Source organism: Lepidochelys olivacea, assembly GCF_965140295.1.
Source record: "Lepidochelys olivacea isolate rLepOli2 genome assembly, chromosome: 26".
In the NCBI taxonomy this organism is placed as follows: domain Eukaryota; kingdom Metazoa; phylum Chordata; order Testudines; family Cheloniidae; genus Lepidochelys; species Lepidochelys olivacea.
In genome coordinates, this window is record NC_140436.1 from 12,968,702 (window position 1) to 12,995,086 (window position 26,385).

A 26,385-nucleotide genomic window follows, 5' to 3' on the forward strand; every position below is an offset into this window, starting at 1 on the left:
CCACTTTGAGATCCAGGGTTGAAGAGTGCTATGAAAATGCTAAGTATGATAAGAAAGGTTGCTTTCAGGGATTAAGAAATACAGCAAAATGTATGCCCATCTATCCCTAGGAAAGTGCATTTAATCATATTCTATAGAAAGAAGATGACTATGTAACTAGGGAAGAGAAGCAAATCTGTTAGAACAAAAGAACTATTTTGTGTTGAAATTACAAAATGCAAACCTATGTTCTGCTTTCTGATAATAGAAGCGGCACAGCTGAGATCTAAAACCACATGGGAGACGAAAGACAGCTTTCTTGGCAGGTGATTTTTGATCCAGAATTCCTATTACTAAGTAACTGATTAAGAATACACATTAGGGGTAATACTCAGCTATGGTTATTTAAAAGCAAGTCTTGAAAATTGCCCACCCTGGGAACACTGGCTTCTTTGTTTCCCTATTTGCTGCGACCTCCCCATGCATAAAAAAAAACCTTATTTGTTTTACAGCCCTTGCAACTACCTCTGTGCATCCACGCTTTTTATTATTCCTAGCAAATAACCCATTTAGAGCATTTTAAAATAAATCAATCGAATCAGGAGCTTGGAGGTCAGGCGCCATCTAGTGTCCCACTTGAGACTATAACGGGCACTGATGGCCTGATGAGAAGCCAACTGGGAGTCGCAGAGGCCAGCGCTCACTACAGAGGCAAAGGGAAAGAAGATGGATGACTTGTTTAATGAGCTGAGCACCCAGTGTGCTGGGCCCTTCTGAATATCTAACTCTAAGTGACTGGAGCAAAAATAAATAAATAAATAAAATAAATAAATAAAAAATTTAAAAAAAAAATAATCACACACGTGGCACAGCCAGGAATTGAACCCAGGTCTCCCAGTCTACTTCTTTAGCCACAAGATGATCCTGCCAACAGTCACTAGTCATCCCCAACACCGATTTGCATGATGATGCAATTCACCACCACACAGCTCCTTTCACTGGAGGACAGCCAAAACATGGACAAGACAGCTGAAAAGTGATATATTTTTAATTTAACACAAGCTAAAAAAATACACAGAATTGTCCTTCAGAATTTAACCTGTCCACCAAATTTACATTATGAAGTGGTTGTTCCTCACCCTGCAGACATCTATAGATATGCATTTATGTTCCCCTTGGAGCACAAAGTGATATCTGGAAAAGTTTGTACAGTTTACTATTTACCTTTAGACTAAACAGGTCTAAAACTAAACTACGTATACAGATTTGCTCGATTTTAGTCCTCCTTAGTCATAGGTTACATTGCAACACTCAGCAGTTCCTAACAGTAACATGTAGGTCTAGAACTTAAAAGTGACCAGACAATCATTTCACAAAATTCCCTCTGATTCACCAATAGGTAAACTCCTGATCCTACCGAAGTCAGCAGAAGTTTTAACACTGACTTCAGCTGGGCAGGATTTCATGCAATACACAATGGCCCCACAAGAGCTGGATTACAAAGGGCATCTCAGCACACACACAGTTGGAAAGGTCTTTGCTACTGTCTTAACAGTGCCATATTTCTCTCTGATATTTCTAAACAGCCTGTCTTAAAACCATTCCTGCTTCTCCTTTGTCTCTTCATGTTTATTGAAGACTTATTGGTCTTATGAGGCTTTATGGTCTTAGAGGGACATGCTGCACCTTCTAACAAATCCATTCAGGTATGTTTCAGCAATGAAAGGTTCTGCTCAGAGGAAAGTGGGAGCTAGATGGACAAAGCCAAATTTGTAAATTGCTGAACTCATTGCATTTCAGATCAGATTTTCAAAAGGAACTTAAGGGAGGCAGGCAGCCAACTTCCACTGAAATTCATTTTTTTCTTCTCCCCTTCTTAGCTTCTGCAATGTCCAGATAACATCCCAGGGTGGACTGCACTAGTGTCGGCACATCCAAGGTGCCAGGTTGAGAGGTAAGGTAAGAGCAGTTTGTCAATCAACTATCATTTTGCAAGGTATTTTAAAAACAGGATCGGTTTTGCATATTATATGTATAAATGCCTTTCAGCTGAGGATTTCATAAATGTTGAAGAGGCTAAATGACTTGCATGAAGTAACAGAGCAGGTCAGTGGTATGAGTGGTAACAGAACCCAAGTGGTCCTGACTTCCAGTCCCCTATTCTAAATCATTAGACTTACTTTAAAATGTAAAATATTAAAAACTTTTCAGACAATATATGGTACGCCATTTCTCTTTTCCTTCCGCCAGGGCTCCAGCAGCTATCTGGCTGATGAGATGATACTAGGGTAATTCATCATCATTAGGCCCAAGATGTGGAAAATACACCAAGTAAGTTGCAAACTTAATAAGAAAAACTGGCTTAATATTAAATAAGACTTTGCCTTCTACTGCAATGAGTTGATTAGAAGTGCCAAAAATGGCTAGGTTGGGTCTTATTCTCCACTGACTTGAACATACCACTTGCACTTGTGCTAAATGAATGTGAAATGCTGACACTGATTTGGCAGCATATTACATTCACTTTGCACAGGTGCAGAGCAGTGGTGAATCAGGACCATTGGTTCCTATAATTCTTTACAACACCCTCATTGTGTGTATTCAGCATGTAATGGAATAGAAGGTTTCTGCAGATCACCTTCATCAATGAAAGGAAAGCAAGTTTGAAATACTTAAGCTGTTGCATAAGTAGAAGGGATTCTTCATAACGTCTAAAATCACTTCTTTCCCCCACTGATCATAACACCCTTTGGAATATCAGAAAATTAATTTTCTGAGGTTCTTAATCTTCTTCTTTCCATTGGACCCACATGGGTTTGTTACTATAGGGTTGCTCATGGGTGACTGTACAACTTTTCTCCCTCCCTGGAAAAGTAACACTTGGTTTGGAAGAAAAACACAGAATTCAAGTATAATTCACTAAAATACCTCAGTTACATTTTTGGCCTTCCAGGTTTGACACACAGGTTTGCCGATTGTTTTGTTTGTTCTTTTAATGGCAAGCAGCATAATCAGGCCCAAGCTGGTCGCAAATAAATAAGAAATCCTGGATTGGTAGTGGAGGGAGATGGCAAAGCTTCAGATCACAGAGTCTTTATAAAAGCCTTTACCTGTGCAGGAAAGAGAGCACCTTTTATAAAAGTGAAATTTATCAGACTCCACAAAAAGCATGCAACAAAAACCTAAGTAGTTCTACATTTCATTCAAAACAATCTATTTGCTAAGGAGTTATCACAAGGACTTCAAAGTTAGACTATTTTCTTAGGAATACTGATAGAGCAAAAAGCTTTAGCAGGTCTTAAAATTTATGACCTGGAGGGGGTCAATGAAGAAGATATCACTATTTTCATTGCAGTACTGCTCAAAGTTCACGATCAAGCTCAAGGCCCCCCATTGTGGCAGGCGCTGTACAAACACACATGAAGATTACAAACAAGCATACAATTTTTCATATACATTTTAGAGGACAGGCAGTAACATTGCAGTGTACTCATATTTAATATGTCTGTGAAATGTAACTCGTTTAATAGACTCATACCTACATGAATGCGTTACACACAAAATATTGGTAGAATACAATCCCACCAATGTATTCCCAAGGAAAATACCAGTATTTCCCCTCTAGCAAGCCAGCCACCACATCAATACAACCCTATAAAAGGAAGAATAATACTATCTTCTGTGTTTGCACAGTGCCTCGTGCAATGGATTCCTGGTCCATGACTGTGGCTCCTAGGTACCTATCACAATACAAGTAGTAATAATAAAAATTGACAAACATTATCCTACTCTTAAACAAACAAGCCTCCACTATGGACTTCCTGGCAGAATTCACGGTGTATTTTCACTGATCAGAGAAGTAATATTGTCATCTTCTATTTATTCAGGCTCCTCAAAGATAAGAGGAGCTATAGTTTCAAAATCTATTCAGTGGGATCATTTTTCTCCAGTACTGAAATGCAGTGCCTCTGGGGTGAAACCCGTCAGCTGTTTAACAGCTTACAAAAATGCTATGGTTTAGGGTAGGAAATTGGAAAATCATATCCAATAGCAACTTCAGTGGGGATTTCCATAGATAGCATGTTATTACCTGATATGGCATGTAGCCAAGAGGTGAGAACTATGCCTTTCACGAAGTGTGACATTGAAGATCTCACAGCAATCAGGCCTTTCGTTTTATGTCTTATCTAGAAGTCATCACCTCTAGCAGCACAGCATCTCTTAATACCAAGCCTGGATGCTGGAGACAGCAGCTAACATACACATACAGCACCTGCAGATCTCTTGCCCAATTGCTGACCCCGCCTGATCGATTAGCTTGTGGGATGAAATGGGATCAGAGTGTAAGGTGATATTGCGGCAGGGACAGTCCCAGCTGATAGGACAGTACGTAACAGATGGCTATTAGAAGGAGAAAGACTTGCAAAGGAAAAAGAAAATATTCCTCATTCTCACAGAACACCTCTAATTCTGCATTTCACATGAATAGCAAAAATGAGCTGGTGTCATCTCTGCTTACTTTCCTCATGAGCTCCTCTTGTTCAGCTGGGTCATCCTCAAAATCATTATTGACATCAAGCACAAGGACTGGAGCATTCCTTAGGTTTTCAAAGTGAACCCTGAAGATAACAACAAGAACTGAACAAAAGGCTTATTAGTGTACCTCTGGGGATAGGTAAGAGACAATATGCCCAGACACAGGACAGATGTGTCACACCACTGCTTCAGCGTAAGTTTATTTTATCATAAGAAGGATGCCTGCTGCATATAGACTTTCACCATCATTAAAAGAAAAACAAAGAAACAAAAACACAAGACTCCTCCAGCTGCAGAGAACAAGTCCCTTCCCCCTTGCCGCATCAAAAGAGATGATTTCCAAGCAAAGGGCTTGATGCTGAGAGATACCTGGAAGCTTCCACTTCCATTGGCATCAGCACCTAAGACGGTAGAGTCCTCTCCTTGCTTCCAAGCAAGATTCCTACACCCTGTTGGGACTCCAAGATTCAATAAATTACCAGCACATTATACAAGCAATACCTAGGGTACGAGTATGGAAAGGAAGGGGTCACCTTAGATTTTCATGAGGTAGATGAGCTTCCTCCCTCTTCTGAGGCCCATCGTGAATTTTGTTATACCCTATTGGTATCTGGGAAGGGAACATGCCTAATAAAGTAGAGGACTGGAAACCCAAACCCTTGGGTTCTATCACTGTTTGGTTGTGATACCTTGGGCAAGTCGCTTCATTTCTGTGAGCTGGATCTTGCTGTGTGGTAGGAAATGTGATGAAATGAGTAGTCAGTAGAGAAGCCCCAGAGGCAGCAGCCCCTTGGCTATCTGACTGTAGTTGAGTTAGAGTGGTCTCTGGAAGGAACTACAGGATTTGGCGTGACGGAGAGAAGCACAAGTAACAAAGAGGAGCCTACTGCTGAAAGAGACGAGCCTGCTGAAATGTCCTTAGAAGATTGTGTTTGGTGTCATTAAGATTGATGGCAGAAAGCTGGCTGGGTAACCTAGGGAGGGTTACCCATAACAGAGGGAACTGACTAAGCAAGGAATGAAGAAGGGTGGTGGACAGCTGGAGGCATCAGGGAGAGGATCTCTAGGGTTGGGAATGGGTACCAGATTATACGGGCAGGAGGGTGGTAGGGAGCTAGGCCGCAAATTAAAACAGGCACCTCTGCACAGCAGAAGATATATTATTCACCCATTTAAAGAGCCAGGCTTGCATGGCCGAGACTCTGTAAGCCATTGCTATTGTCACTTACTCGGTGGTTTTCTTTACTAGCCAGTTTTCATGCTGAGTGTGAAGCTGCTCCAGATACTTCAGCTGGATCGCCTTCTCCTCAGGCCTCCCCCTTTGGTGCAATCGCTCCAGACATTTCTGAAGGGAGGAAATGACAGCTCCTCCATTAGCGTGACCCACTCATTTACTCCACAAGACTCAATGAGGTCTGCTTTGCAAACTCAACCACATTTGGATGGGGCCAATGGGTATGGGGCACTTCAGATAACAGCAGCAGTTCAAATTCAGCATTAGGCAGCTGAAAAGAGAGATGCAGCCACACAAAGTAGGGATGGCTTCACATGACAGACTAGTTAGAAGTCACAATAACTGTCTAGGGCCAGATGTTTAGTGGGCATGTAAGGACTTGACCTTTCATCCACTGGAGTCAGGGGCAAAATTCCATTAACATCATTACGAGCACAACTGGGCCCCATACTTGGAATGTTAACACACACACACACACACACACACATAGTGCTAGAAGGGTAGCAACTTGTGTCAGCGTTGACAGATACAGCTCTGGAAGAAGCTGAATCCAGCCATCCTCAGCTAGAGAAAGAGCCAACACGATGCACCAGGAGGAAGCCCTGAGAGAAGCCATCCATCCATAAAAACAGTCTATATTCCCCCAATCCTCAAAGTACTTTCCCATATACTGAGGCTAAGCCTTTAAAAAACAAGTGCAAGGAATAGCTGTTTGGAACTAAGGCTGCATAGTCAGCACTACATAACAGAGGGAATGGATTTTCCCTCTGGGTTACAGAATAAGTTCTTAGAAGAAAATGACCCTCGCTGGAGAGGCAATGTGATCATAGAATCACAGAAGATTAGGGTTTGAAGAGACCTCAGGAGGTCATCTAGTCCAACCCCCTGCTCAAAGCAGGACCAACACCCACTAAATCATCCCAGCCAAAGCTCTGTCAAGACGGGCCTTAAAAACCTCTAAGGATGGAGATTCCACCACCTCCCTAGGGAACCCATTCCAGTGTTTCACCACCCTCCTAGTGAAATAGTGTTTCCTAATATCCAACCTAGACCTCCCCCACTGCAACTTGAGAACATTGCTTCTTGTTCTGTCGTCTGCCACCACTGAGAACAGCCGAGCTCCACCCTTCTCTGGAACCCCCCTTCAGGTAGTTGAAGGCTGCTATCAAATCCCCCCTCACTCTTTTCTTCTGCAGACTAAATAACCCCAGGTCCCTCAGCCTCTCTTCATAAGTCACGTGCCCTGGCCCCCTAATAATTTTCGTTGTCCAACGCTGGACTTTCTCCAATTTGTCCACATCCCTTCTGTAGTGGGGGGGACCAAAACTGGACGCAATACTCCAGGTGTGGCCTCACCAGTGCCAAATAGAGGGGAATAATCACTTCCCTCAATCTGCTGACAATGCTCCTACTAATACAGCCCAATATGCCATTGGCCTTCTTGGCAACAAGGGCACACCGCTGACTCATATCCAGCTTCTCATCCACTGTAATCCCGAGCTCCTTTTCTGCAGAACTACTGTTTAGCCATTCGGTCCCCAGCCTGTAACGGTGCATGGGATTCTTCCTTCCTAAGTGCAGAACTCTGCTCTTGTCCTTGTTGAATCTCAGATTTCTTTTGGCCTAATCCTCCAATTTGTCTAGGTCACTCTGGACCCTATCCCTACCCTCCAGCATATCTACCTCTCCCCCCAGCTTAGTGTCATCTGCGAATTTGCTGAGAGTGCAATTAATCCCATCATCCAGATCACTAATAAAGATGTTGAACAAAACTGGCCCCAAGACCGACCCCTGGGGCACTCCTCTTGATACCGGCTGCCAACTAGACATCGAGCAGTTGATCAATACCCATCGAGCCTGACAATCAAGCCAGCCTTCTATCCACTTTATAGTCCATTCATCCAATCCATACTTTTTAAACTTGCTGGCAAGAATACTGTGGGAGACCATACCAAAAGCTTTGCTAAAGTCAAGATATATCACGTCCACCACTTTCCCCATATCCACGCAGCCAGTTATCTCATCATAGAAGGCAATCAGGTTGACTTGCCCTTGGTGAATCCATGTTGACTGTTCCTGATCACCTTCCTCTCCTCCAAGTGCTTCAAAATGGATTCCTTGAGGACCTGCTCCGTGATCATGCCTGCTCCATGATTTTGTGAATCCAGTTCACAGACCCCTAAATTGGCACTTAAGAGATTTGGGTTCTATTCCTGATTCTGCTACTGATCTGCCGTGTAAACTCAGCCAAGTAACTGGACTCTTTGTGCCTCAGTTTCCCCTCCCACCCTTTGTCTTGTCTGCTTAGTGTAAGTTCTTCAGAAAAGGTACTGTCTCTCACTATTTATACATATAGTGCCTTGCACACTGGGGCCTCAATCTTGGTCTTCCAGGAGCTACCATAATACAACTAGTGACTGACCTCAACTACTCACCGCTTTCCTGCCTTGAGCAGTTGCAAACTGTGTCAAGAACCCTACAGTGAGAGCTCAGAGCAGTTAAGGAGGTTATTTACAGAAGGATGTGCCAGAATTATACTAGGACAGGTAAATAAGTTGGCAATCACAGGAATCCCTAGTGCAGACAAGTCCTTAGGTGTATTGATTTTTACCCTCTTACATTTCTGGAGCCTTTCAGAGACACCCTCCCCCCATTAATTGCTGGGCTATTATCACCATTTTATACATTGGGAACTGAGGCACAGGGATTAATTGATTTGACCCAAATTACACAGTAAGGCTGGGAGTTGAATCCAGACTTCTTGAGTCCCAGTCTGAAAGCAAGGCCAGCCTTCAATGCAGCCACTAGAGATGATTTTAGTTAGTTCCCAGTCATGCTCTCAGTTACCTTTGGAGTTGCCTGGAGATACAGAAAGCCATGCAGAGCAATTCGATCCCCGAACTCTTGTAGGAGGAAGGTGTGCAAGTCCTGGTAAATGGTCCATTCGATCTCAGCGAGGTGGCCAAGCTCAAAGAGATTTTTAGCAAAGATGTACCTAGGGAAAGAAGGACAAAAGAGAACAGCAAGTAAATTAAACCTGCCTAAACAAACTCCCTGCAGTTCTAGAATGACAACGTGCACTTTAAGTGAGGTAGGATCCATAATGCACCAGGCGCTGCACTGACATGTAGGACGACATGGCCCCTGCTCCAAGAGGTCATCTCGACAGCATAGATTTAACACAGACATTTCAGTACCCAGAGAAGAGAGCTGAGCTGGGCTTTTTCAGACAGTGTCACACTAGATAGCAGAACAGTTACTCGAGGGTTTTTCTATTGTTCATTATCTTAGTTCTGGACCAGGTAGTGCAGTTGTAGCTGTGTTGATCCCAGGATATTGGGCTGTCAGACCCTGGAGGATGAAGGCATGTTTATCTACAGAACAGGGATGGAGTGGACAGTGGCAGGGGGAGCTTCCCCCTTACTCCACCCTGCCAATGCACCTCAAACTTGACTTGTAGGGACCCATTGTGATAATAGGGCCTATAAATATACTCCTAGTCCTGAGTTTAATTGTAAGAAGAGAGTGAAAGTTCATGTGATGTCCCAATAACCTATAATAACAAATATTGATGGGAAACGGCACAAAAAGGAGACAGAAAAACTGACACAGTCTAAACAAAAATGGCCTACTGATACAGTTCTCAAGGATTGTTGAAATCATGCTTGTGGGGGAAAAAAATGGGTGAAGAGTATGTGGAGCTGGACTTGAGTGAACCAAAATTGGTGTGTCAGCTATTAGGCCTAATTGGTGGAGAAAATAATGAGGAAATGGGCTATTCCACACATTACTCCCTTGTTGGGTCCTTACAAATAGAGAATTTTGAGGGTAGGGTGGGGACACTCAAAGAGCCAATGGAGGCTACTGAAGCAAGACTCGCCGTCAGGACTGCCACCACTACCACTTCCTGCGACCTTGGGCCTTTGTGTTTCGAATTCTGCTGGAGCTGACAGAAGTGGTGATGTCATTTGGGTTCCTCCCTCTGGCCTGGTTTGGTCAGAACATCTCTCACCTCACAATCTGGGATGAGTTATTACCACCTAAGAGCCTGTAAAGCAAGATTGCTTTTTCTTCTCAACTGATTGCAACAAAGAGCAGCTTTGGCCTATATCAACAAGCTTTTCTTTCCTCCCAAAAAGAAGAGTTACTGCCGTTTTGGATACCATCTAAGGCTTTGTCTACACTAGCACTTTTGTCAGCAAAACTTTTGTCGGTCTGGAGTGTGTGTGTAACATAAGTTACACGACAAAAGTGCCGGCGTGGACAGCGCTATATGACAGAGAGATGCTCTCCTGCCAACATAGCTACTGCCGCTCATTCAGAGTGGTTTAATTATGCCGGCAGGAGAGCTCTCTCCTCCCGGCACAGAGCAGTTACACGGAAGACCTTAGAGTGGCGCAGCTGGAGCGATACAGCTGTGCCACTGTAAGGTCTGCAGTGTAGACACAGCCTAAGAGGCTATCAAACAAAGGGCTTTTCCTTTTACACCTCTCTCTAGCAAAGGGAAAGGGAACGAGAAATGTTGTTAAATTAAAGCCTTATTTAATACTTTACATTTCAAATACTTTAACTGTTTTTCCTTCTTTTCTGGATTTTTAATGGTGTTTGCGCTATAGTGCTAAGCAGGCTGAGGTCTCTGTATACCAAACCCCGAACCTTGTTTAAGACTGTTTAGTGTTGGATGGTGACTGGGTTATGTTAATACCTTTGGCCCATATGTTCTCCACTTAAATTAATAGAACAGGCCTTCTCTAGGGTTGGGAAGGGAGTTGTCTCTCGTTGGACCATTCAGTCTTTTTACCTGTCTGCTGAGACTGACAGCGATGAGGAGTTCAGATAGTACCAACCCTGTTGGCTGTGTGGTGTGATGTAAAGCCCTCCGTCCCCACCCCAGCTGCAGCAACTCGTTTCACACAGACCACCAACTGGCATGACATAAGATAGTAACAATTTTTGGTCACTAGTGACCTAAGCGTGATTTGAAACAGTGCCCTAAAGTTGTAAGGCTCAATTAACTCATTACCAATCCCCTCAGACATTTAATTCCAACACATTTAAGTGAAAATAGGTTTCCCAGACTGCGATACGTGATTGGTATCATACATTAACTTTCCCCTTCTAGAAGAGCTTAATCCCCAGAACTGAAAAGGTGTTAACCCCCTCCCTCACTGTCTGCAGGCAAAAGCGGTGGAAATGGGTCTTGGAGCATGGCCTCAAGATTAACAAATTTTGGTTAAAAGAATGAGGAGTTTTGGTTGCGTCTTTGGAGTGGTCCCACTTTAAACTCTCTACTGCAGGACCCTTCGCTGCAATGCTGGCCTCGAATTACAGAGATGCTACTAAAACAGCCAGCTACTTTTTTTTTTTTTTAAATAGTGAATTATAATTAGGGGTTATATTTTTCCACACACCATGAATTCCTTCCCTATTTCACAAGTCTCAGCCCAAAGCGTTTGCTTCAAACACAGTTTGTGCTTCTCTTATGTAATGTTCACACTTCCCTCACTTTCAGCACATGCATAAACATAGTTTATCATCTCACCTCCAATCCACTTCATCAAGGCATCTGGAATAAGTGACCCTTTAGCCAGATTTATTGCCAACATATTCCGAATAGCCTAGAAGGCATTACATCATAGGAGACACCTCTTTGGAAAACAAACACTTCTAGTATACCTCATGCTCCACTTCATACAACTGGGCAGACAGAAAATCTTGTAATTCCCATTTTTCAAGTTAACATCTGTTTAAACACGGCAAGTCCCATTATCTGACAGGAGCTACAAAAATGTATCATCAAGCTCCTTCCAAGTACACACATGAAACTTTAATTAAATGAGTGAGGATGGTTCTTTTTGGTCTGCAACATGAATGGCAATTAGCAACTCAAAATACATGTTCAACTAGGTTCTAAAGATTGTTTCTTTGAAATCATATGAATGGAAACATTTAAATGAATTTTATATAAACCTTTAAATTAACCACTTTAATTAACATTCTTCTGCTGTGCTGGAAAACCAACCACAACAGCATCAAGTTAATGCAAGAGAATCAGGAAATGAAACTGACTACAGCACATCAAACACCACAGATCGGCTTTAACTAGTCCTTGGAACTCAAGAATATTTAGTTTACTGGCCAAGCTTTTCGTTTATCCTTTAGAAATGAACTGCTGAGAATGGTGGCAGTCAGTGTGCTTGCTTCATGTGGAACAAAGTCTGCTTAGCCCTGGTCTATACTAGGAGTTGAGGTCGAATTTAGCAGCATTAAATCGATTTAACCATGCACCCGTCCACACGACGAAGCCCTTTTTTTTTGACTTAAAGGGCTCTTAAAATCGATTTCCTTACTCCACCCCCAAAAAGGGGATTAGCACTGAAATTGGCCTTGCTGGGTTGAATTTGAGGTACTGTGGACGCAATTAGACGGTATTGGCCTCCGGGAGCTATCCCAGAGTGCTCCATTGTGACCACTCTGGACAGCACTCTCAACTCAGATGCACTGGCCAGGTAGACAGGAAAAGGCCGCAAACTTTTGAATTTCAATTTCCTGTTTGGCCAGCGTGGCAAGCTGCAGGTGACCATGCAGAGCTCATCAGCAGAGCTGACCATGATGGAGTCCCAGAATCGCAAAAGAGCTCCAGCATGGACCGAACGGGAGGTATGGGATCTGATCGCTGTATGGGGAGAGGAATCCGTGCTATCAGAACTACGTTCCAGTTTTCGAAATGCCAAAGCATTTGTCAAAACCTCCCAGGGCATGAAGGACAGAGGCCATAACAGGGACCCAAAGCAGTGCCGTGTGAAACTTTAAGGAGCTGAGGCAAGCCTACCAGAAAACCAGAGAAGCAAACGACCACTTCGGGTCAGAGCCCAAAACATGCCACTTCTATGATGAGCTGAATGCCATTTTAGGGGGTTCAGCCACCACTACCCCAGCCGTGTTGTTTGACTCCTTCAATGGAGATGGAGGCAACAAGGAAGCAGGTTTTGGGGATGAGGAAGATGATGATGATGAGGTTGTAGATAGCTCACAGCAAGCAAGCAGAGAAACCGGTTTTCCCGACAGCCAGGAACTGTTTCTCACCCTGGACCTGGAGCCAGTACCCCCCGAACCCACCCAAGGCTGCCTCCCGGACCCACCAGGCGGAGAAGGGACCTCTGGTGAGCGTAGCTTTTAAAATACTATACATGGTTTAAAAGCAAGCATGTTTAATGATTAATTTGCCCTGGCATTCGTGGCTCTCTTGGATATACTCCCAAAGCCTTTGAAAAAAGTTTCTGGTGTGGGCAGCCTTATTCCATCCACCACGGTAGGACACTTTACCACTCCAGGCCAGTAGCACGTACTCGGGAATCATTGTAGAACAAAGCATTGCAGTGTATGTTTGCTGGCGTTCAAACAACATCCGTCCTTTATCTCTCTGTGTTATCCTGAGGAGAGTGATATCATTCATGGGCACCTGGTTGACATAGGGTGCTTTTCTTAAGGGGACATTCAGAGGTGCCCATTCCTGCTGGGCTGTTTGCCTGTGGCTGAACAGAAACGTTCCCTGCTGTTAGCCACAGGGAGGGGGAGGCAAAATGTGACCTTGGAGCGAAAGCACATGTGCTATGTATGTAATGTTAACAGCAAGGTTTACTGTGAAAGAGCGTACCCATTGTTCTATAAAATTTGTCTTTTTAAATACCACTGTCCCTTTTTTTTCCCCTCCACCAGCTGCATGTGTTTCAAGGATCACAGGATCTTTTCCTTCCCAGAGGCTAGCGAAGATTAGAAGGCCAAAAAAACACACTCGCGATGAAATGTTCTCTGAGCTCATGCTGTCCTCCCACACTGACAGAGCACAGGCAAATGCATGGAGGTAGACAATGTCAGAGTGCAGGAAAGCACAAAATGACCAGGTGGAGAAGTGGCGGGCTGAAGCTGAAAGGTGATGGCAGCGTGATGAGAGGAGGCAGGATTCAATGCTGAGGCTGCTGGAGGATCAAACTAATATGCTCCAGCATATGGTTGAGCTGCAGGAAAGGCAACAGGAGCACAGACTGCCGCTACAGCCCCTGTGTAACCAACCGCCCTCCTCCCCAAGTTCCATAGCCTCCTCACCCAGATGCCCAAGAATGCGGTGGGGGGGCCTCCGGCCACCCAGCCACTCCACCCCAGAGGATTGCCCAAGCAACGGAAAGCTAGCATTCAATAAGTTTTAAACTTTTAAAGTGCTGTGTGGCCTTGTCCTTCCCTCCTCCACCACCTCTCCTGGTGCTACCTTGGTAGTTATCCCCCTATTTGTGTGATGTATGAATAAAGAATGCATGAATGTGAAGCAACAATGACTTTATTGCCTCTGCAAGTGGTGATCAAAGGGAGGAGGGAAGGGTGGTTAGCTTACAGGGAAGTAGAGTGAACCAAGGGGTGGGGGGTTTCATCAAGGAGAAACAAACAGAACTTTCACACCATAGCCTGGCCAGTCATGAAACTGGTTTTCAAAGCTTCTCTGATGTGCACCGCGCCCTCCTGTGCTCTTCTAACCACGGTGGTGTCTGGCTGTGCATAACCAGCAGCCAGGCGATTTGCCTCAACCTCCCACCTCACCATAAACGTCTCCCCCCTACTCTCACAGATATTGTGGAGCTCACAGCAAGCAGTAATAACAGTAGGTATTGGTTTCACTGAGGTCTAACCGAGTCAGTAAACTGCGCCAGCGTGCTTTTAAACATCCAAATGCACATTCTACCACCATTCTGCACTTGCTCAGCCTGTAGTTGAACAGCTCCTGACTACTGTCCAGGCTGCCTGGGTATGGCTTCATGAGCCATGGCATTAAGGGGTAGGCTGGGTCCCCAAGGATAACTACAGGCATTTCAACATCCCCAATGGTTATTTTCTGGTCTGGGAAGAAAGTCCCTTCCTGCAGCTTTTGAAACAGACCAGAGTTCCTGAAGATGCGAGCATCATGTACCCTTCCCGGCCATCCCACGTTGATGTTGGTGAAACGGCCCTTGTGATCCACCAATGCTTGCAGCACTATTGAAAAGTACCTCTTGCAGTTTACGTACTCGCCGGCTTGGTGCTCCGGTGCCAAGATAGGGATATGGGTTCCGTCTATCGCCCCACCACAGTTAGGAAATCCCATTACAGCAAAGCCATCCACTACGACCTGCACATTTCTCAGGGTCACTACCCTTGATATCAGCAGATCTTTGACTGCGTTGGCTACTTGCATCACAGCAGTCCCCACAGTAGATTTGCCCACTCCAAATTGATTCCCAACTGACCGGTAGCTGTCTGGCGTTGCAAGCTTCCACAGGGCTATCGCCACTCCCTTCTCAACTGTGAGGGCTGCTCTCATCTTAGTATTCTTGTGCCTCAGGCAGGGGAAAGCAAGTCACAAAGTTCCATGAAAGTGCCCTTACGCATGTGAAAGTTTTGCAGCCACTGGGAATTGTCCCAGACCTGCAACATTATGTGGTCCCACCAGTCTGTGCTTGTTTCCCGGGCCCAGAATCGGCGTTCCACCGCACGACTTGCCCCATTAGCACCATGATGCCCACACTGCAAGGGCCTGTGGTTTGAGAGAAGTCTGTGTCCATGTCCTCATCACTCCCGTCACCGCGCTGATGTCGCCTACTCGCCTGGTTTCGCTTTGCCAGGTTCTGGTGCTGCATATACTGCTGGATAATGCGTGTGGTGTTTAATGTGCTCCTAATTGCCAAAGTGATCTGAGCGGGCTCCATGCTTGCCATGGTATGGCATCTACACAGAAAAAAGGCATGGAATGATTGTAGGCCGTTGCCCTGAGGGAGGGAGGGGCGACTGACGCCATGGCTTACAGTGTAGGCTTACAGGGAATTAAAATTAACAAAGGGGGTGGCTTTGCGAGAAACTGAATGGCCCCCTCAAGGATAGAACTCAAAACTGGGTTTAGCAGGCCATTGATTTCACAGAGGGAGGGAGGAGAAAATGAATACAAAACAAATCTGGTCTATTTCTTGTTTTGAGCCACTTCATCTATCTTTATACATCTTGCTGGCACCAGACTTTGCAGTACGACCGCTAGCCATCGTCATCTCCTGGGTGCTCGGCAGAAGACAGTGCAGTATGACTACTGGCTATCGTCTTCTGCTAGCTGCAGATTAAAAGACAGCACACTGCCAGTGGGACTCAAATTGCCATGAGACGAAACAAGGGAAATGACCTGGCTGAGTCACTCCCATGTTTGCCCAGGTGCCCAGTTAGAGCACCCAGGACTACGTCGACGACGGCTACCACTCATACTGCACTGTCTGCTGCCAAAAGGCAATAAACTGCTGCTGTGTAGCAATGCAGTACCACGTCGGCCAGCACCCAGGAGGCATACGGTGACGGTTAGCTGAGCGGGCTCCATGCTTGCTGTGGTATGGCGTCTGCACAGGTAACTCAAGAAAAAAAGGTGCAAAACGATTGTCTGCCCTTGCTTTCATGGAGGGAGGGAGGGAACGGGGGCCTGACGATACGTACCCAGAACCACCCGCAACAATGTTTTAGCCCCATCAGGCACTGGGATTTCTACCCAGAATTCAAATGGGCGGTAGAGACTGCGGGAACTGTGGGATAGCTACCCACAGTGCAATGCTCCAGAAGTCGACAGTTGCCTCGGTACTGTGGACACACTCTGCTGACTACATGCACTTAGAGCATTTGTGTGGGGACACACACTACGAGCGTATAAAAACGCTTTCTACAAAACCGACTTCTATAAATTCGACCTAATTTCGTAGTGTAGACATACCCATAGTCATACTGGTAACTACAATGGAGTTACTTCCAATTTACACCAGAGTAAATGAAAGCAGTGTGAACACGTATGAACTGCTCCAATGAAAATCATGTCAAACATTCATAAATATCATGTGCATATTACATAAACCCATGACATTTGAGGCATCAGCAAGATAATTTCGTTTGACCTTTTTAACCTAAATGAATCAGGCCACCATTTTATTGCTCACCTGAATGATCCTTTAAGGCAGAGTTCCATGTACACCTAAGAGTGAAACTGACCAGGCTACTTTCATTCCCTGAGCTGAGGGAGTTGTAAATTGGAAGCAAGAAAAATAATGAAAAACAAATTTGAATCTGAAAATCCAACCACCTCTTGTGTTCCCTCTCTTAGGTATTTATAGGACACCAATTACCACTGAATCGGTTATTAATAACATACGTGATTTTCTTTTTTAAATATCAGTTTCAAGTTCATGTTGACAGTAGGACTTTAGCCTATTCAAGTGCCAGATGGACTGCGTTATCATCTCATCACTAGTCCAGAATACACCCTGAATGTGTGTTTGATTTCTGAGAGCCTTGAACACATGCAGATTTGTGCATCAGAGATCTAGAATTCAACCATTAATCCAACGTTTTCTGCTGCTCCCGTAGGTGCCAAGACACATAATCTGGGGCAGTTTATGGAAGGATGATCTTGTTAAGGCACTTGACTAGGACTCAGGAGACCTGAATTCAAGTCCCACCTCTACTGCAATCTTGGGTTCAGTAAAACCGTGGGTTCAGTTCACCAATACCCTGCACTTTGTGCAGTCATTTACACTAGGGCATGGCCAGCATGAAATTCTACCCCTCTGTTCTGATGGCATTTTACATTTATTTTATATTGGTGTAAGTGACAACACAAGATGCAGAAGAGCAATGAATCTGGCTCTTCAGCTCTGTGCCTCAGTTTCCCCATATGTAAAACAGAGGTAGAATCATAGAATATCAGGGTTGGAAGGGACCTCAGGAGGTCATCTAGTCCCACCCCCTGCTCAAAAGCAGGACCCATACCCAATTAAATCATCCCAGCCAGGGCTTTGTCAAGCCTGACCTTAAAAACTTCTAAGGAAGGAGATTCCACCACCTCCCTAGGCAACGCATTCCAGTGTTTCACCACCCTCCTAGTGAAAAAGTTTTTCCTAATATCCAACCTAAACCTCCCCCACTGCAACTTGAGACCATTACTCCTTGTCCTGTCCTCTTCCACCACTGAGAATAGTCTAGAACCATCCTCTCTGGAACTACCTCTCAGGTAGTTGAAAGCAGCTATCAAATCCCCCCTCATTCTTCTCTTCTGCAGACTAAACAATCCCAGTTCCCTCAGCCTCTCCTCATAACTCATGTGTTCCAGACCCCTAATCATTTTTGTTGCCCTTCGCTGGACTCTCTCCAATTTACCCACATCCTTCTTGTAGTGTGGGGCCCAAAACTGGACACAGTACTCCAGATGAGGCCTCACCAATGTCGAATAGAGGGGGACGATCACGTCCCTCGATCTGCTCGCTATGCCCCTACTTATACATCCCAAAATGCCATTGGCCTTCTTGGCAACAAGGGCACACTGCTGACTCATATCCAGCTTCTCGTCCACTGTCACCCCTAGGTCCTTTTCCGCAGAACTGCTGCCTAGCCATTCGGTCCCTAGTCTGTAGCTGTGCATTGGGTTCTTCCGTCCTAAGTGCAGGGTCCTGCACTTATCCTTATTGAACCTCATCAGATTTCTTTTGGCCCAATCTTCCAATTTGCCTAGGTCCTTCTGTATCCTATCCCTGCCCTCCAGCATATCTACCACTCCTCCCAGTTTAGTATCATCCGCAAATTTGCTGAGAGTGCAATCCACACCATCCTCCAGATCATTTATGAAGATACTGAACAAAACCGGCCCCAGGACCGACCCCTGGGGCACTCCACTTGACACCGGCTGCCAACTAGACATGGAGCCATTGATCACTACCCATTGAGCCCGACAATCTAGCCAACTTTCTACCCACCTTATGGTGCATTCATCCAGCCCATACTTCCTTAACTTGCTGACAAGAATACTGTGGGAGACAGTGTCAAAAGCGTTGCTAAAGTCAAGATACAATACATCCACTGCTTTCCCTTCATCCACAGAACCAGTAATCTCATCACCAGGTAATACTCTCTACATCGCAGAGGTACTGTAACGATAAGAAATGTCTGTGATATGCTCCGATACTATAGTGAAAGGGGTCAGAAAAGTGCCTATTTACATAGTTGTAAGATTTCCTGATTAGTTTGTTGATGTTAAATGGGTGTGTGTCAGAAACCCACCTCTAGAAAACAAACAGTATTTATTGAGTAGGCACCAAATATGGACTATTTTTTATTAAAGAGGCATGGTATCTTAAATGGCATTGCCATGTTTCTCTGCACACACTGACTAACAGAAAGCACTGTAGTTTAGCTGGAGCAGGCAGGGGTTTGGAGATTTTTAGCACTGTACCTATCACTGTATACAGATCTCTCAAAAATCTGCACTGGCTCCTGGGTCTTCAACAGCTTCTCTGAAAGGGGCTCCAGCTGGGCCTTAAGTCGACTCATGAAGGAGTATATCTGGAACGTATAGGACCACCGAGAAGGCTCCTGATAGACCATTTGAAGCAGGTTACCAAAGTTCTGAGAAGACGAGGCCTGCTAGAGAATGGCAAAAAGGCACATTTAAGAAGAAAGTCTCACTGAAAGAGGTTCTCAGGGTCCCTATGACTAGAGACAGGGTATTCTCAGCATAGAGCTGGTGCAAGACTCAGATCTGAACATCAGAAGGGAGAACTATGATCATCTAGTCTGATTTCCTGCATTACATAGGCCAGGGATTCCTGCAGCGGAGAGGATTATTCTTGGCTAGGTATGTGACCGCTATTTGAGCCCAATAACTTGCAGTTGAACTAGAACAATGGTTCTCAACCAGGAGTACACATACCCCTGGGGGTATGCAGAGGTCTTTCAGGAGGTACATCAACACATCAACTCAGCCTAGTTTTATAACAGGCTACATAGCAAAGACAGTACAAACTAAAATTTCATACATTGACTTGTTTATACTGCTCTATATGCTATACACTGGAATGTAATACAATAGTTATACTCCAATTGATTCATTTATAACTATATGGTAAAAATGAGAAGGTAAGCAATTTTTCAGTAATAGTGTGCTGTGACACTTTTGTATTTTTAGGTCTGATTTCGTAAGCAAGTAGTTTTTAAGTGTGGTAAAACTTGGGGATACACAAGACAAATCAGACTCCTGCCAGGGATACAGTAGTTTGGAAAAGTTGAGAGCCACTGAACTAGAGCATTTTAGAGATATCCAACCTCAATTTAAAGATGCCAAGTTATGAGGAATTTACCTTGTTAAGCTGTTCCAATGGTTAGCTACCCTCACTGTTAAGGTACAACTTTTTATTTCCAGTTCTAAGTTTTCTACCTTCAACTACAAGCCACTGGATTTTATTCTGCCTTTGATAGCTATACTCACTGAAAAGGGATTTCTAGACCATGATCAAGTCACCTCTTAACCTCTTCCTTGATGAGCTAAATAGATTAAGCTCCTTAAGTCTCTTACTGCATGTTTTCCAGAACTCAGATTATTCCTGTAGCTCTTCTCTGAATCCTCTCGTTTTTCCAATATCCTTTTAAAAGTGTTGACACTAGAACTGGACACAGTAGTATAGCAGAGAACTCAGCAATAATCTTTTTTCTCTAACGCACATAGAATCATAGAAGATTAGGGTTGGAAGAGACCTCAGGAGGTCATCTAGTCCAACTCCCTGCTCAAAGTAGGACCAACCCCAGCCAGGACTTTGTCAAGCCAGGCTTTAAAAACCTCTAAGGATGGAGATTCCACCACCTCCCTAGGGAACCCATTCCAGTGCTTCACCACCCTCCTAGTGAAATAGTGTTTCCTAATATCTCTCCCACTGCAACTTAAGACCATTGCTTCTTGTTCTGTCATCTGCCACCACTTTGAACAGTCGAGCTCCATCCTCTTTGGAACCTCGCTTCAGGTAGTTGAAGGCTGCTATCAATCCCCCCTCACTCTTCTCTTCTGCAGACTAAATAGGTCCAGTTCCCTCAGCCTCTCCTCATAAGTCATGGGCTCCAGCTCCCTAATAATTTTCGTTGCCCTCCGCTGGACTCTCTCCAATTTGTCCACATCCTTCCTGTAGTGAGGGACCCAAAACTGGACACAATACTCCAGATATGGCATCACCAGTGTTGAATAGAGGGGAATGATCACTTCCCTCGATCTGCTGGCAATGCTCCTACTAACGTAGCCCAATATGCCGTTAGCCTGCTTGGCAACAAGGGCACATGCTTGACCTTGATCCCAGACAGCTGCTTGTCAACCATTTGGGGACAAAAATTATGCTTGCCTTACCCGCCTACCCCAGAGAGTTTATCATTACTCCATGGAGTTTATCATGAAGGAGGAGAGCGGGTCTTGTCCCCTGCTGGGTTGTGGTACTTCATAGAAAATTGCTACTATAGGTTGATTAGACCTATAATGCACATCATAAAAAAAACCAAAAAAACATGACAATGAGCTCATGATAAATTAAAGATGCAAGTCCTGTACAAGAAAGCTGATGCAGTCGTAGTCTAGATCATAGGAGTTGGCGTGTTAAACATTTATCTCCCCTTTAAAAACATGTATCTATTCAAGTATCAAATCATGGAAGAGATTTATGGATGAGGAAAACTATCTTGAATAGAGACCAGTTAAACCTGATGATGTCACTGAACTCCCTTCTTAACCTTGTCTTACAGGGAAGGGTTGAGGCACAATAGTAGAACAATGAGCGAAGCCTGTCCTGACGCTGCTTGTGATGTACCTACACTGAGGATAAAGAGAGAATTTAGGTCCCCAGGGTTCATAGGCACCACTAAAATCACACAACAAATTCTGAAAAGCCTAAAGCCAGGTGATGGAAACTCTTGTTACAGCGCCCCCAAACCCCCATTCCGTTTATTCACTTTCACACTTACCTCTCTGCTACTGGAAGCTTGAACCTTTCGCCATTTTGCCACAGGTTCTGTAACCATTTGCCATTCTGGAAAGGTTTTTCCTAGCAGCCTTACTAAAGTAGACTTGCCCACAGCTGCAAATTAAAATACAAGAGCAGTTGTCAAAATCTGGTTAGGAAACCATTATCAGATCCTGCAGGTAAGCTCAATTTAAAAAAAAAAAAAGTTGACTTTCCTAAGCAAAAATAGAGGCAATGATACATGCAGCATTTGCCATGCCTTACCAGACCTTTAGTCATCTAGCTCAGTATCCTGCCTCCAATAGTAGCTAAGTTGCCATTGTTTTGACATTTATGAAGTACATATTTTGTTTTAAAAAATACATTAAAAATACCATTTGGTAATCCCCCTCTCCATACCGAAGAAAATCTCTCAAATCAGCACAAAATTAACAGCTTCTCCCACTTCTCCAAGATTGGAGACTCAGTACGAGACCCTATTTTTTTTTTTTTTAAACCAAATATATAACAATACATTTACTAGACAAAGATAACATATAAAAGGCACCTAAAACTTACTTGGACTTTATGAAGTACTAATACTAACAAAAATACACTGGTGGTCTATTCCTATTTGTCTGCCTTAACTTTTAAGGCCTAAAAACACTCATCTCTATGCGTAATGAGTATTTGAAGATTGGGGCCTTAGATCATAAACTCCAAGTCAGGGACTATATTGTATTCTATGTTTGTACAGTGTCTAGCCCAGTATATCCCTGATCTCAGCTGGGGCATCAGGGTATAACCACGATAGAAATTTTAATACACTCTACTGTATGCACTAAAATGTATTACCCTTGCTTTTTAGTGGTTCCACACTAGTTTCCAAAGTTTGGTCACTTGCAATGAATCTTCCATCCAGCAGTGTGAATTGGCAAAATGCTAGAGTGTTAAATTTAACACTATGAAGCAAAATCATAATCTCATTATTTAAGGAGAGCACCATTAGATTCTGAAAAAAAAGATCACAACTATGGGCTCTTGCTTTCTGTTCTGTACAGTACTGAGCATGCTGTCCAAGCTTCCAAGATAATATTTTGGATCTCAATCCTGCAAACCCCTTCTACAGATCCTTAACTTTAAATCCCACTGAAGTCAATGTGACTACTTACATGTTTAAAAGTTTGCAATATAAGGGGCATAGAGGGATCTTATGTTACTAACAAGATAGATCCAACACAGAGCTTTAAAGCAAATCTTTTTAGATTTCTAATCTGTCTGCACTCCTCACCGACACCACCATAGCCAGGGACGCAGGCCTAGGGCACTGTCACTGCCCGTTCGCCTTTCTCTCTCTCACACTCCAGCCCAAAGCTCTGATGTTCCTTCAGCTTGTCCTCTCCTCACAGCCCCCCCCCCAGCTCCTCCCTCTCCTCACAGGCCCCCCATCCAGCCCCCCCTCTCCTCACCACACCTGCCAGCCCCATGCCCCTCTCTGCTCACAGCCCCCCCAGCTCCTCCCTCTCCCTCACAGCCCCCCCCCCAACTCCTCCCTCTCCTCACACCCACCCCCCTCTCCTCACAGGCCCCCCCTCACCACACCTGCCAGCCCCATGCCCCGCCTCCTCACAGCCCCCCCCAGCTCCTCCCTCTCCTCACCACACCCCTCAGCCCCCCACCCAGCTCCCCCCTCTCCTCACCACACCTGCCAGCCCCATGCCCCTCTCTCCTCACAGGTCCCCCCCCCCACAACTCCTCCCTCTCCTCACAGCCACCCCCCTCTCCTCACCACACCCCCCCAGCACCCCCCTCCTCCCCACACCCCTCTCCCCTCACAGCCCCTGCCTCAGCTCCCCTCTCCTCACACCCCAGTTCCCCCCTATCCTCATGCCCCCCACAGCCCCACGCCCCCCTCTCCTCACCACAACCCCCAGCCCCACACCCCCCTCTCACAGCACCCCCAGCACCCCCTCCTCACAGCCCCCCCCAGCACCCCACTCCTCACAGCCCCTGCCTCAGCTCCCCCTCTCCTCATGCCCCCCCCAGCCCCCCCCAGCTCCCCCCTCTCCTCACCACACCCCTCAGCCCCCCACCCCTTCTCCTCACCAGCCCACCATCCAGCTCCCCCCTCTCCTCACCACACCCCTCAGCCCCCCACCCCTTCTCCTCACCGGCCCCCCACCCAGCCCCACGCCCCCCACTCCTCACCAGCCCCCCACCCAGCTCCCCCCTCTCTCACCACAACCCCCAGCCCCCCACCCCTTCTCCTCACCGGCCCCCCACCCAGCCCCACGCCCCCCACTCCTCACCAGCCCCCCACCCAGCTCCCCCCTCTCCTCACCACAACCCCCAGCCCCACACCCCCCTCTCACAGCCCCCCCAGCCCCCCACTCCTCACAGCCCCCCGCCCAGCTCCTCCCTCTCCTCACCACACCCCTCAGCCCCCCACCCCTTCTCCTCACCGGCCCCCCCACCCAGCCCCACGCCCCCCACTCCTCACCAGCCCCCCACCCAGCTCCCCCCTCTCCTCACCACAACCCCCAGCCCCACACCCCCCTCTCACAGCCCCCCCACTCCTCACAGCCCCCCGCCCAGCTCCCCCCTCTCCTCACCACACCCCTCAGCCCCCCACCCCTTCTCCTCACCAGCCCCCCACCCAGCTCCCCCCTCTCCTCACCACACCCCTCAGCCCCCCACCCCTTCTCCTCACCGGCCCCCCCACCCAGCCCCACGCCCCCCACTCCTCACCAGCCCCCCACCCAGCTCCTCCCTCTCCTCACCACACCCCTCAGCCCCCCACCCCTTCTCCTCACCGGCCCCCCCACCCAGCCCCACACCCCCCACTCCTCACCAGCCCCCCGCCCAGCTCCTCCCTCTCCTCACCACACCCCTCAGCCCCCCACCCCTTCTCCTCACCAGCCCCCCCACCCAGCCCCACGCCCCCCACTCCTCACCAGCCCCCCATCCAGCTCCCCCCTCTCCTCACCACACCCCTCAGCCCGCCACCCCTTCTCCTCACCGGCCCCCCCACCCAGCCCCACACCCCCCACTCCTCACCAGCCCCCCATCCAGCTCCCCCCTCTCCTCACCACACCCCTCAGCCCCCCACCCCTTCTCCTCACCGGCCCCCCACCCAGCCCCACGCCCCCCACTCCTCACCAGCCCCCCACCCAGCTCCCCCCTCTCCTCACCACAACCCCCAGCCCCACACCCCCCTCTCACAGCCCCCCCAACCCCCCACTCCTCACAGCCCCCCGCCCAGCTCCTCCCTCTCCTCACCACACCCCTCAACCCCCCACCCCTTCTCCTCACCGGCCCCCCACCCAGCCCCACGCCCCCCACTCCTCACCAGCCCCCCACCCAGCTCCCCCCTCTCCTCACCACAACCCCCAGCCCCACACCCCCCTCTCACAGCCCCCCCAGCCCCCCCACTCCTCACAGCCCCCCGCCCAGCTCCCCCCTCTCCTCACCACACCCCTCAGCCCCCCACCCCTTCTCCTCACCAGCCCCCCATCCAGCTCCCCCCTCTCCTCACCACACCCCTCAGCCCCCCACCCCTTCTCCTCACCAGCCCCCCATCCAGCTCCCCCCTCTCCTCACCACACCCCTCAGCCCCCCACCCCTTCTCCTCACCGGCCCCCCACCCAGCCCCACGCCCCCCACTCCTCACCAGCCCCCCACCCAGCTCCCCCCTCTCCTCACCACAACCCCCAGCCCCACACCCCCCTCTCACAGCCCCCCCAGCCCCCCACTCCTCACAGCCCCCCGCCCAGCTCCTCCCTCTCCTCACCACACCCCTCAACCCCCCACCCCTTCTCCTCACCGGCCCCCCACCCAGCCCCACGCCCCCCACTCCTCACCAGCCCCCCCACCCAGCTCCCCCCTCTCCTCACCACACCCCTCAGCCCCCCACCCCTTCTCCTCACCAACCCCCCATCCAGCTCCCCCCTCTCCTCACCACACCCCTCAGCCCCCCACCCCTTCTCCTCACCGGCCCCCCACCCAGCCCCACGCCCCCCACTCCTCACCAGCCCCCCACCCAGCTCCCCCCTCTCCTCACCACAACCCCCAGCCCCACACCCCCCTCTCACAGCCCCCCCAGCCCCCCACTCCTCACAGCCCCCCGCCCAGCTCCCCCCTCTCCTCACCACACCCCTCAGCCCCCCACCCCTTCTCCTCACCAGCCCCCCACCCAGCTCCCCCCTCTCCTCACCACACCCCTCAGCCCCCCACCCCTTCTCCTCACCGGCCCCCCCACCCAGCCCCACGCCCCCCTCTCCTCACAGCCCCCCAGTCTCGCGCCCCCTCCCGTACCGACGTTGCCCTCGATGGAGAGCCGCCAGGCGGGCCCCCCGCGCCGGGCCATGCCGAAGCAGCGCGGGAGCCCCGCGGCCGCCACCCGCCGGAGCCGCAGGGGCAACAGCGGCCGCATCGCGCGCGCGCGCGCCCGGCCCAGGCCCGCAACGAGATGCAAATGAGATGCTAATTTATGCGCCTCCCCGGCGGCGCCGCGCGGGGCGGCCGCGCGCAGATCGCCGCGTCCGCGCGCTGACGCAGGTCGCGTTCTTTAGGGCCTGCCGATGCCTGTGGTGATGTGCTGACGGGTGCAGCTTGCTGTCGTCGTCACCTGCTGACGTCGCTCAGTGTAGGGTAATGATATGCCGAGTGCCAGGATAATGATATGCTGATGTATGCAGATTTTCATAGCAATGATAGGCTGGCACCGGTTGCCATGATAATGAGAGGCTGATTTGCCCACTTCTGTGAGGAGAGGGCTGGCCCTGTGGATGGGGGGAAAGCGGCGACGTGTTGTTCCTCGACTCTTGACCCGGTCTCCCACAG

At 47.8% G+C, this 26,385-nt stretch overlaps 1 protein-coding gene across 4 annotated transcripts; it reads right to left on the reverse strand.

Moving 5' to 3' along the window:
* Nucleotides 1-1,009: 1,009 nt before the first annotated feature.
* DGUOK (deoxyguanosine kinase) lies at nt 1,010-26,152 on the reverse strand. 4 transcript variants are annotated; one of them, XM_084614951.1, is made up of 8 exons: nt 25,858-26,152; nt 22,399-22,485; nt 21,566-21,678; nt 19,023-19,210; nt 8,597-8,744; nt 5,745-5,860; nt 4,499-4,598; nt 1,010-3,089 (listed from the first exon to the last, which is right to left on the reverse strand). In XM_084614951.1, the coding sequence occupies exons 1-8, from the start codon at nt 25,973-25,975 to the stop codon at nt 3,063-3,065; spliced, it is 897 nt and encodes a 298-aa protein (XP_084471077.1). In that variant the 5' UTR covers nt 25,976-26,152; the 3' UTR covers nt 1,010-3,062. The 4 variants fall into 4 exon arrangements, with proteins under 4 accessions (XP_084471077.1, XP_084471076.1, XP_084471079.1 ...); XM_084614950.1 differs by having other exon boundaries at nt 19,023-19,213; nt 25,858-26,147; XM_084614953.1 differs by having other exon boundaries at nt 19,023-19,213; nt 22,399-22,505; nt 25,858-25,992.
* Between the last annotated feature and the right edge of the window lie 233 nt (nt 26,153-26,385).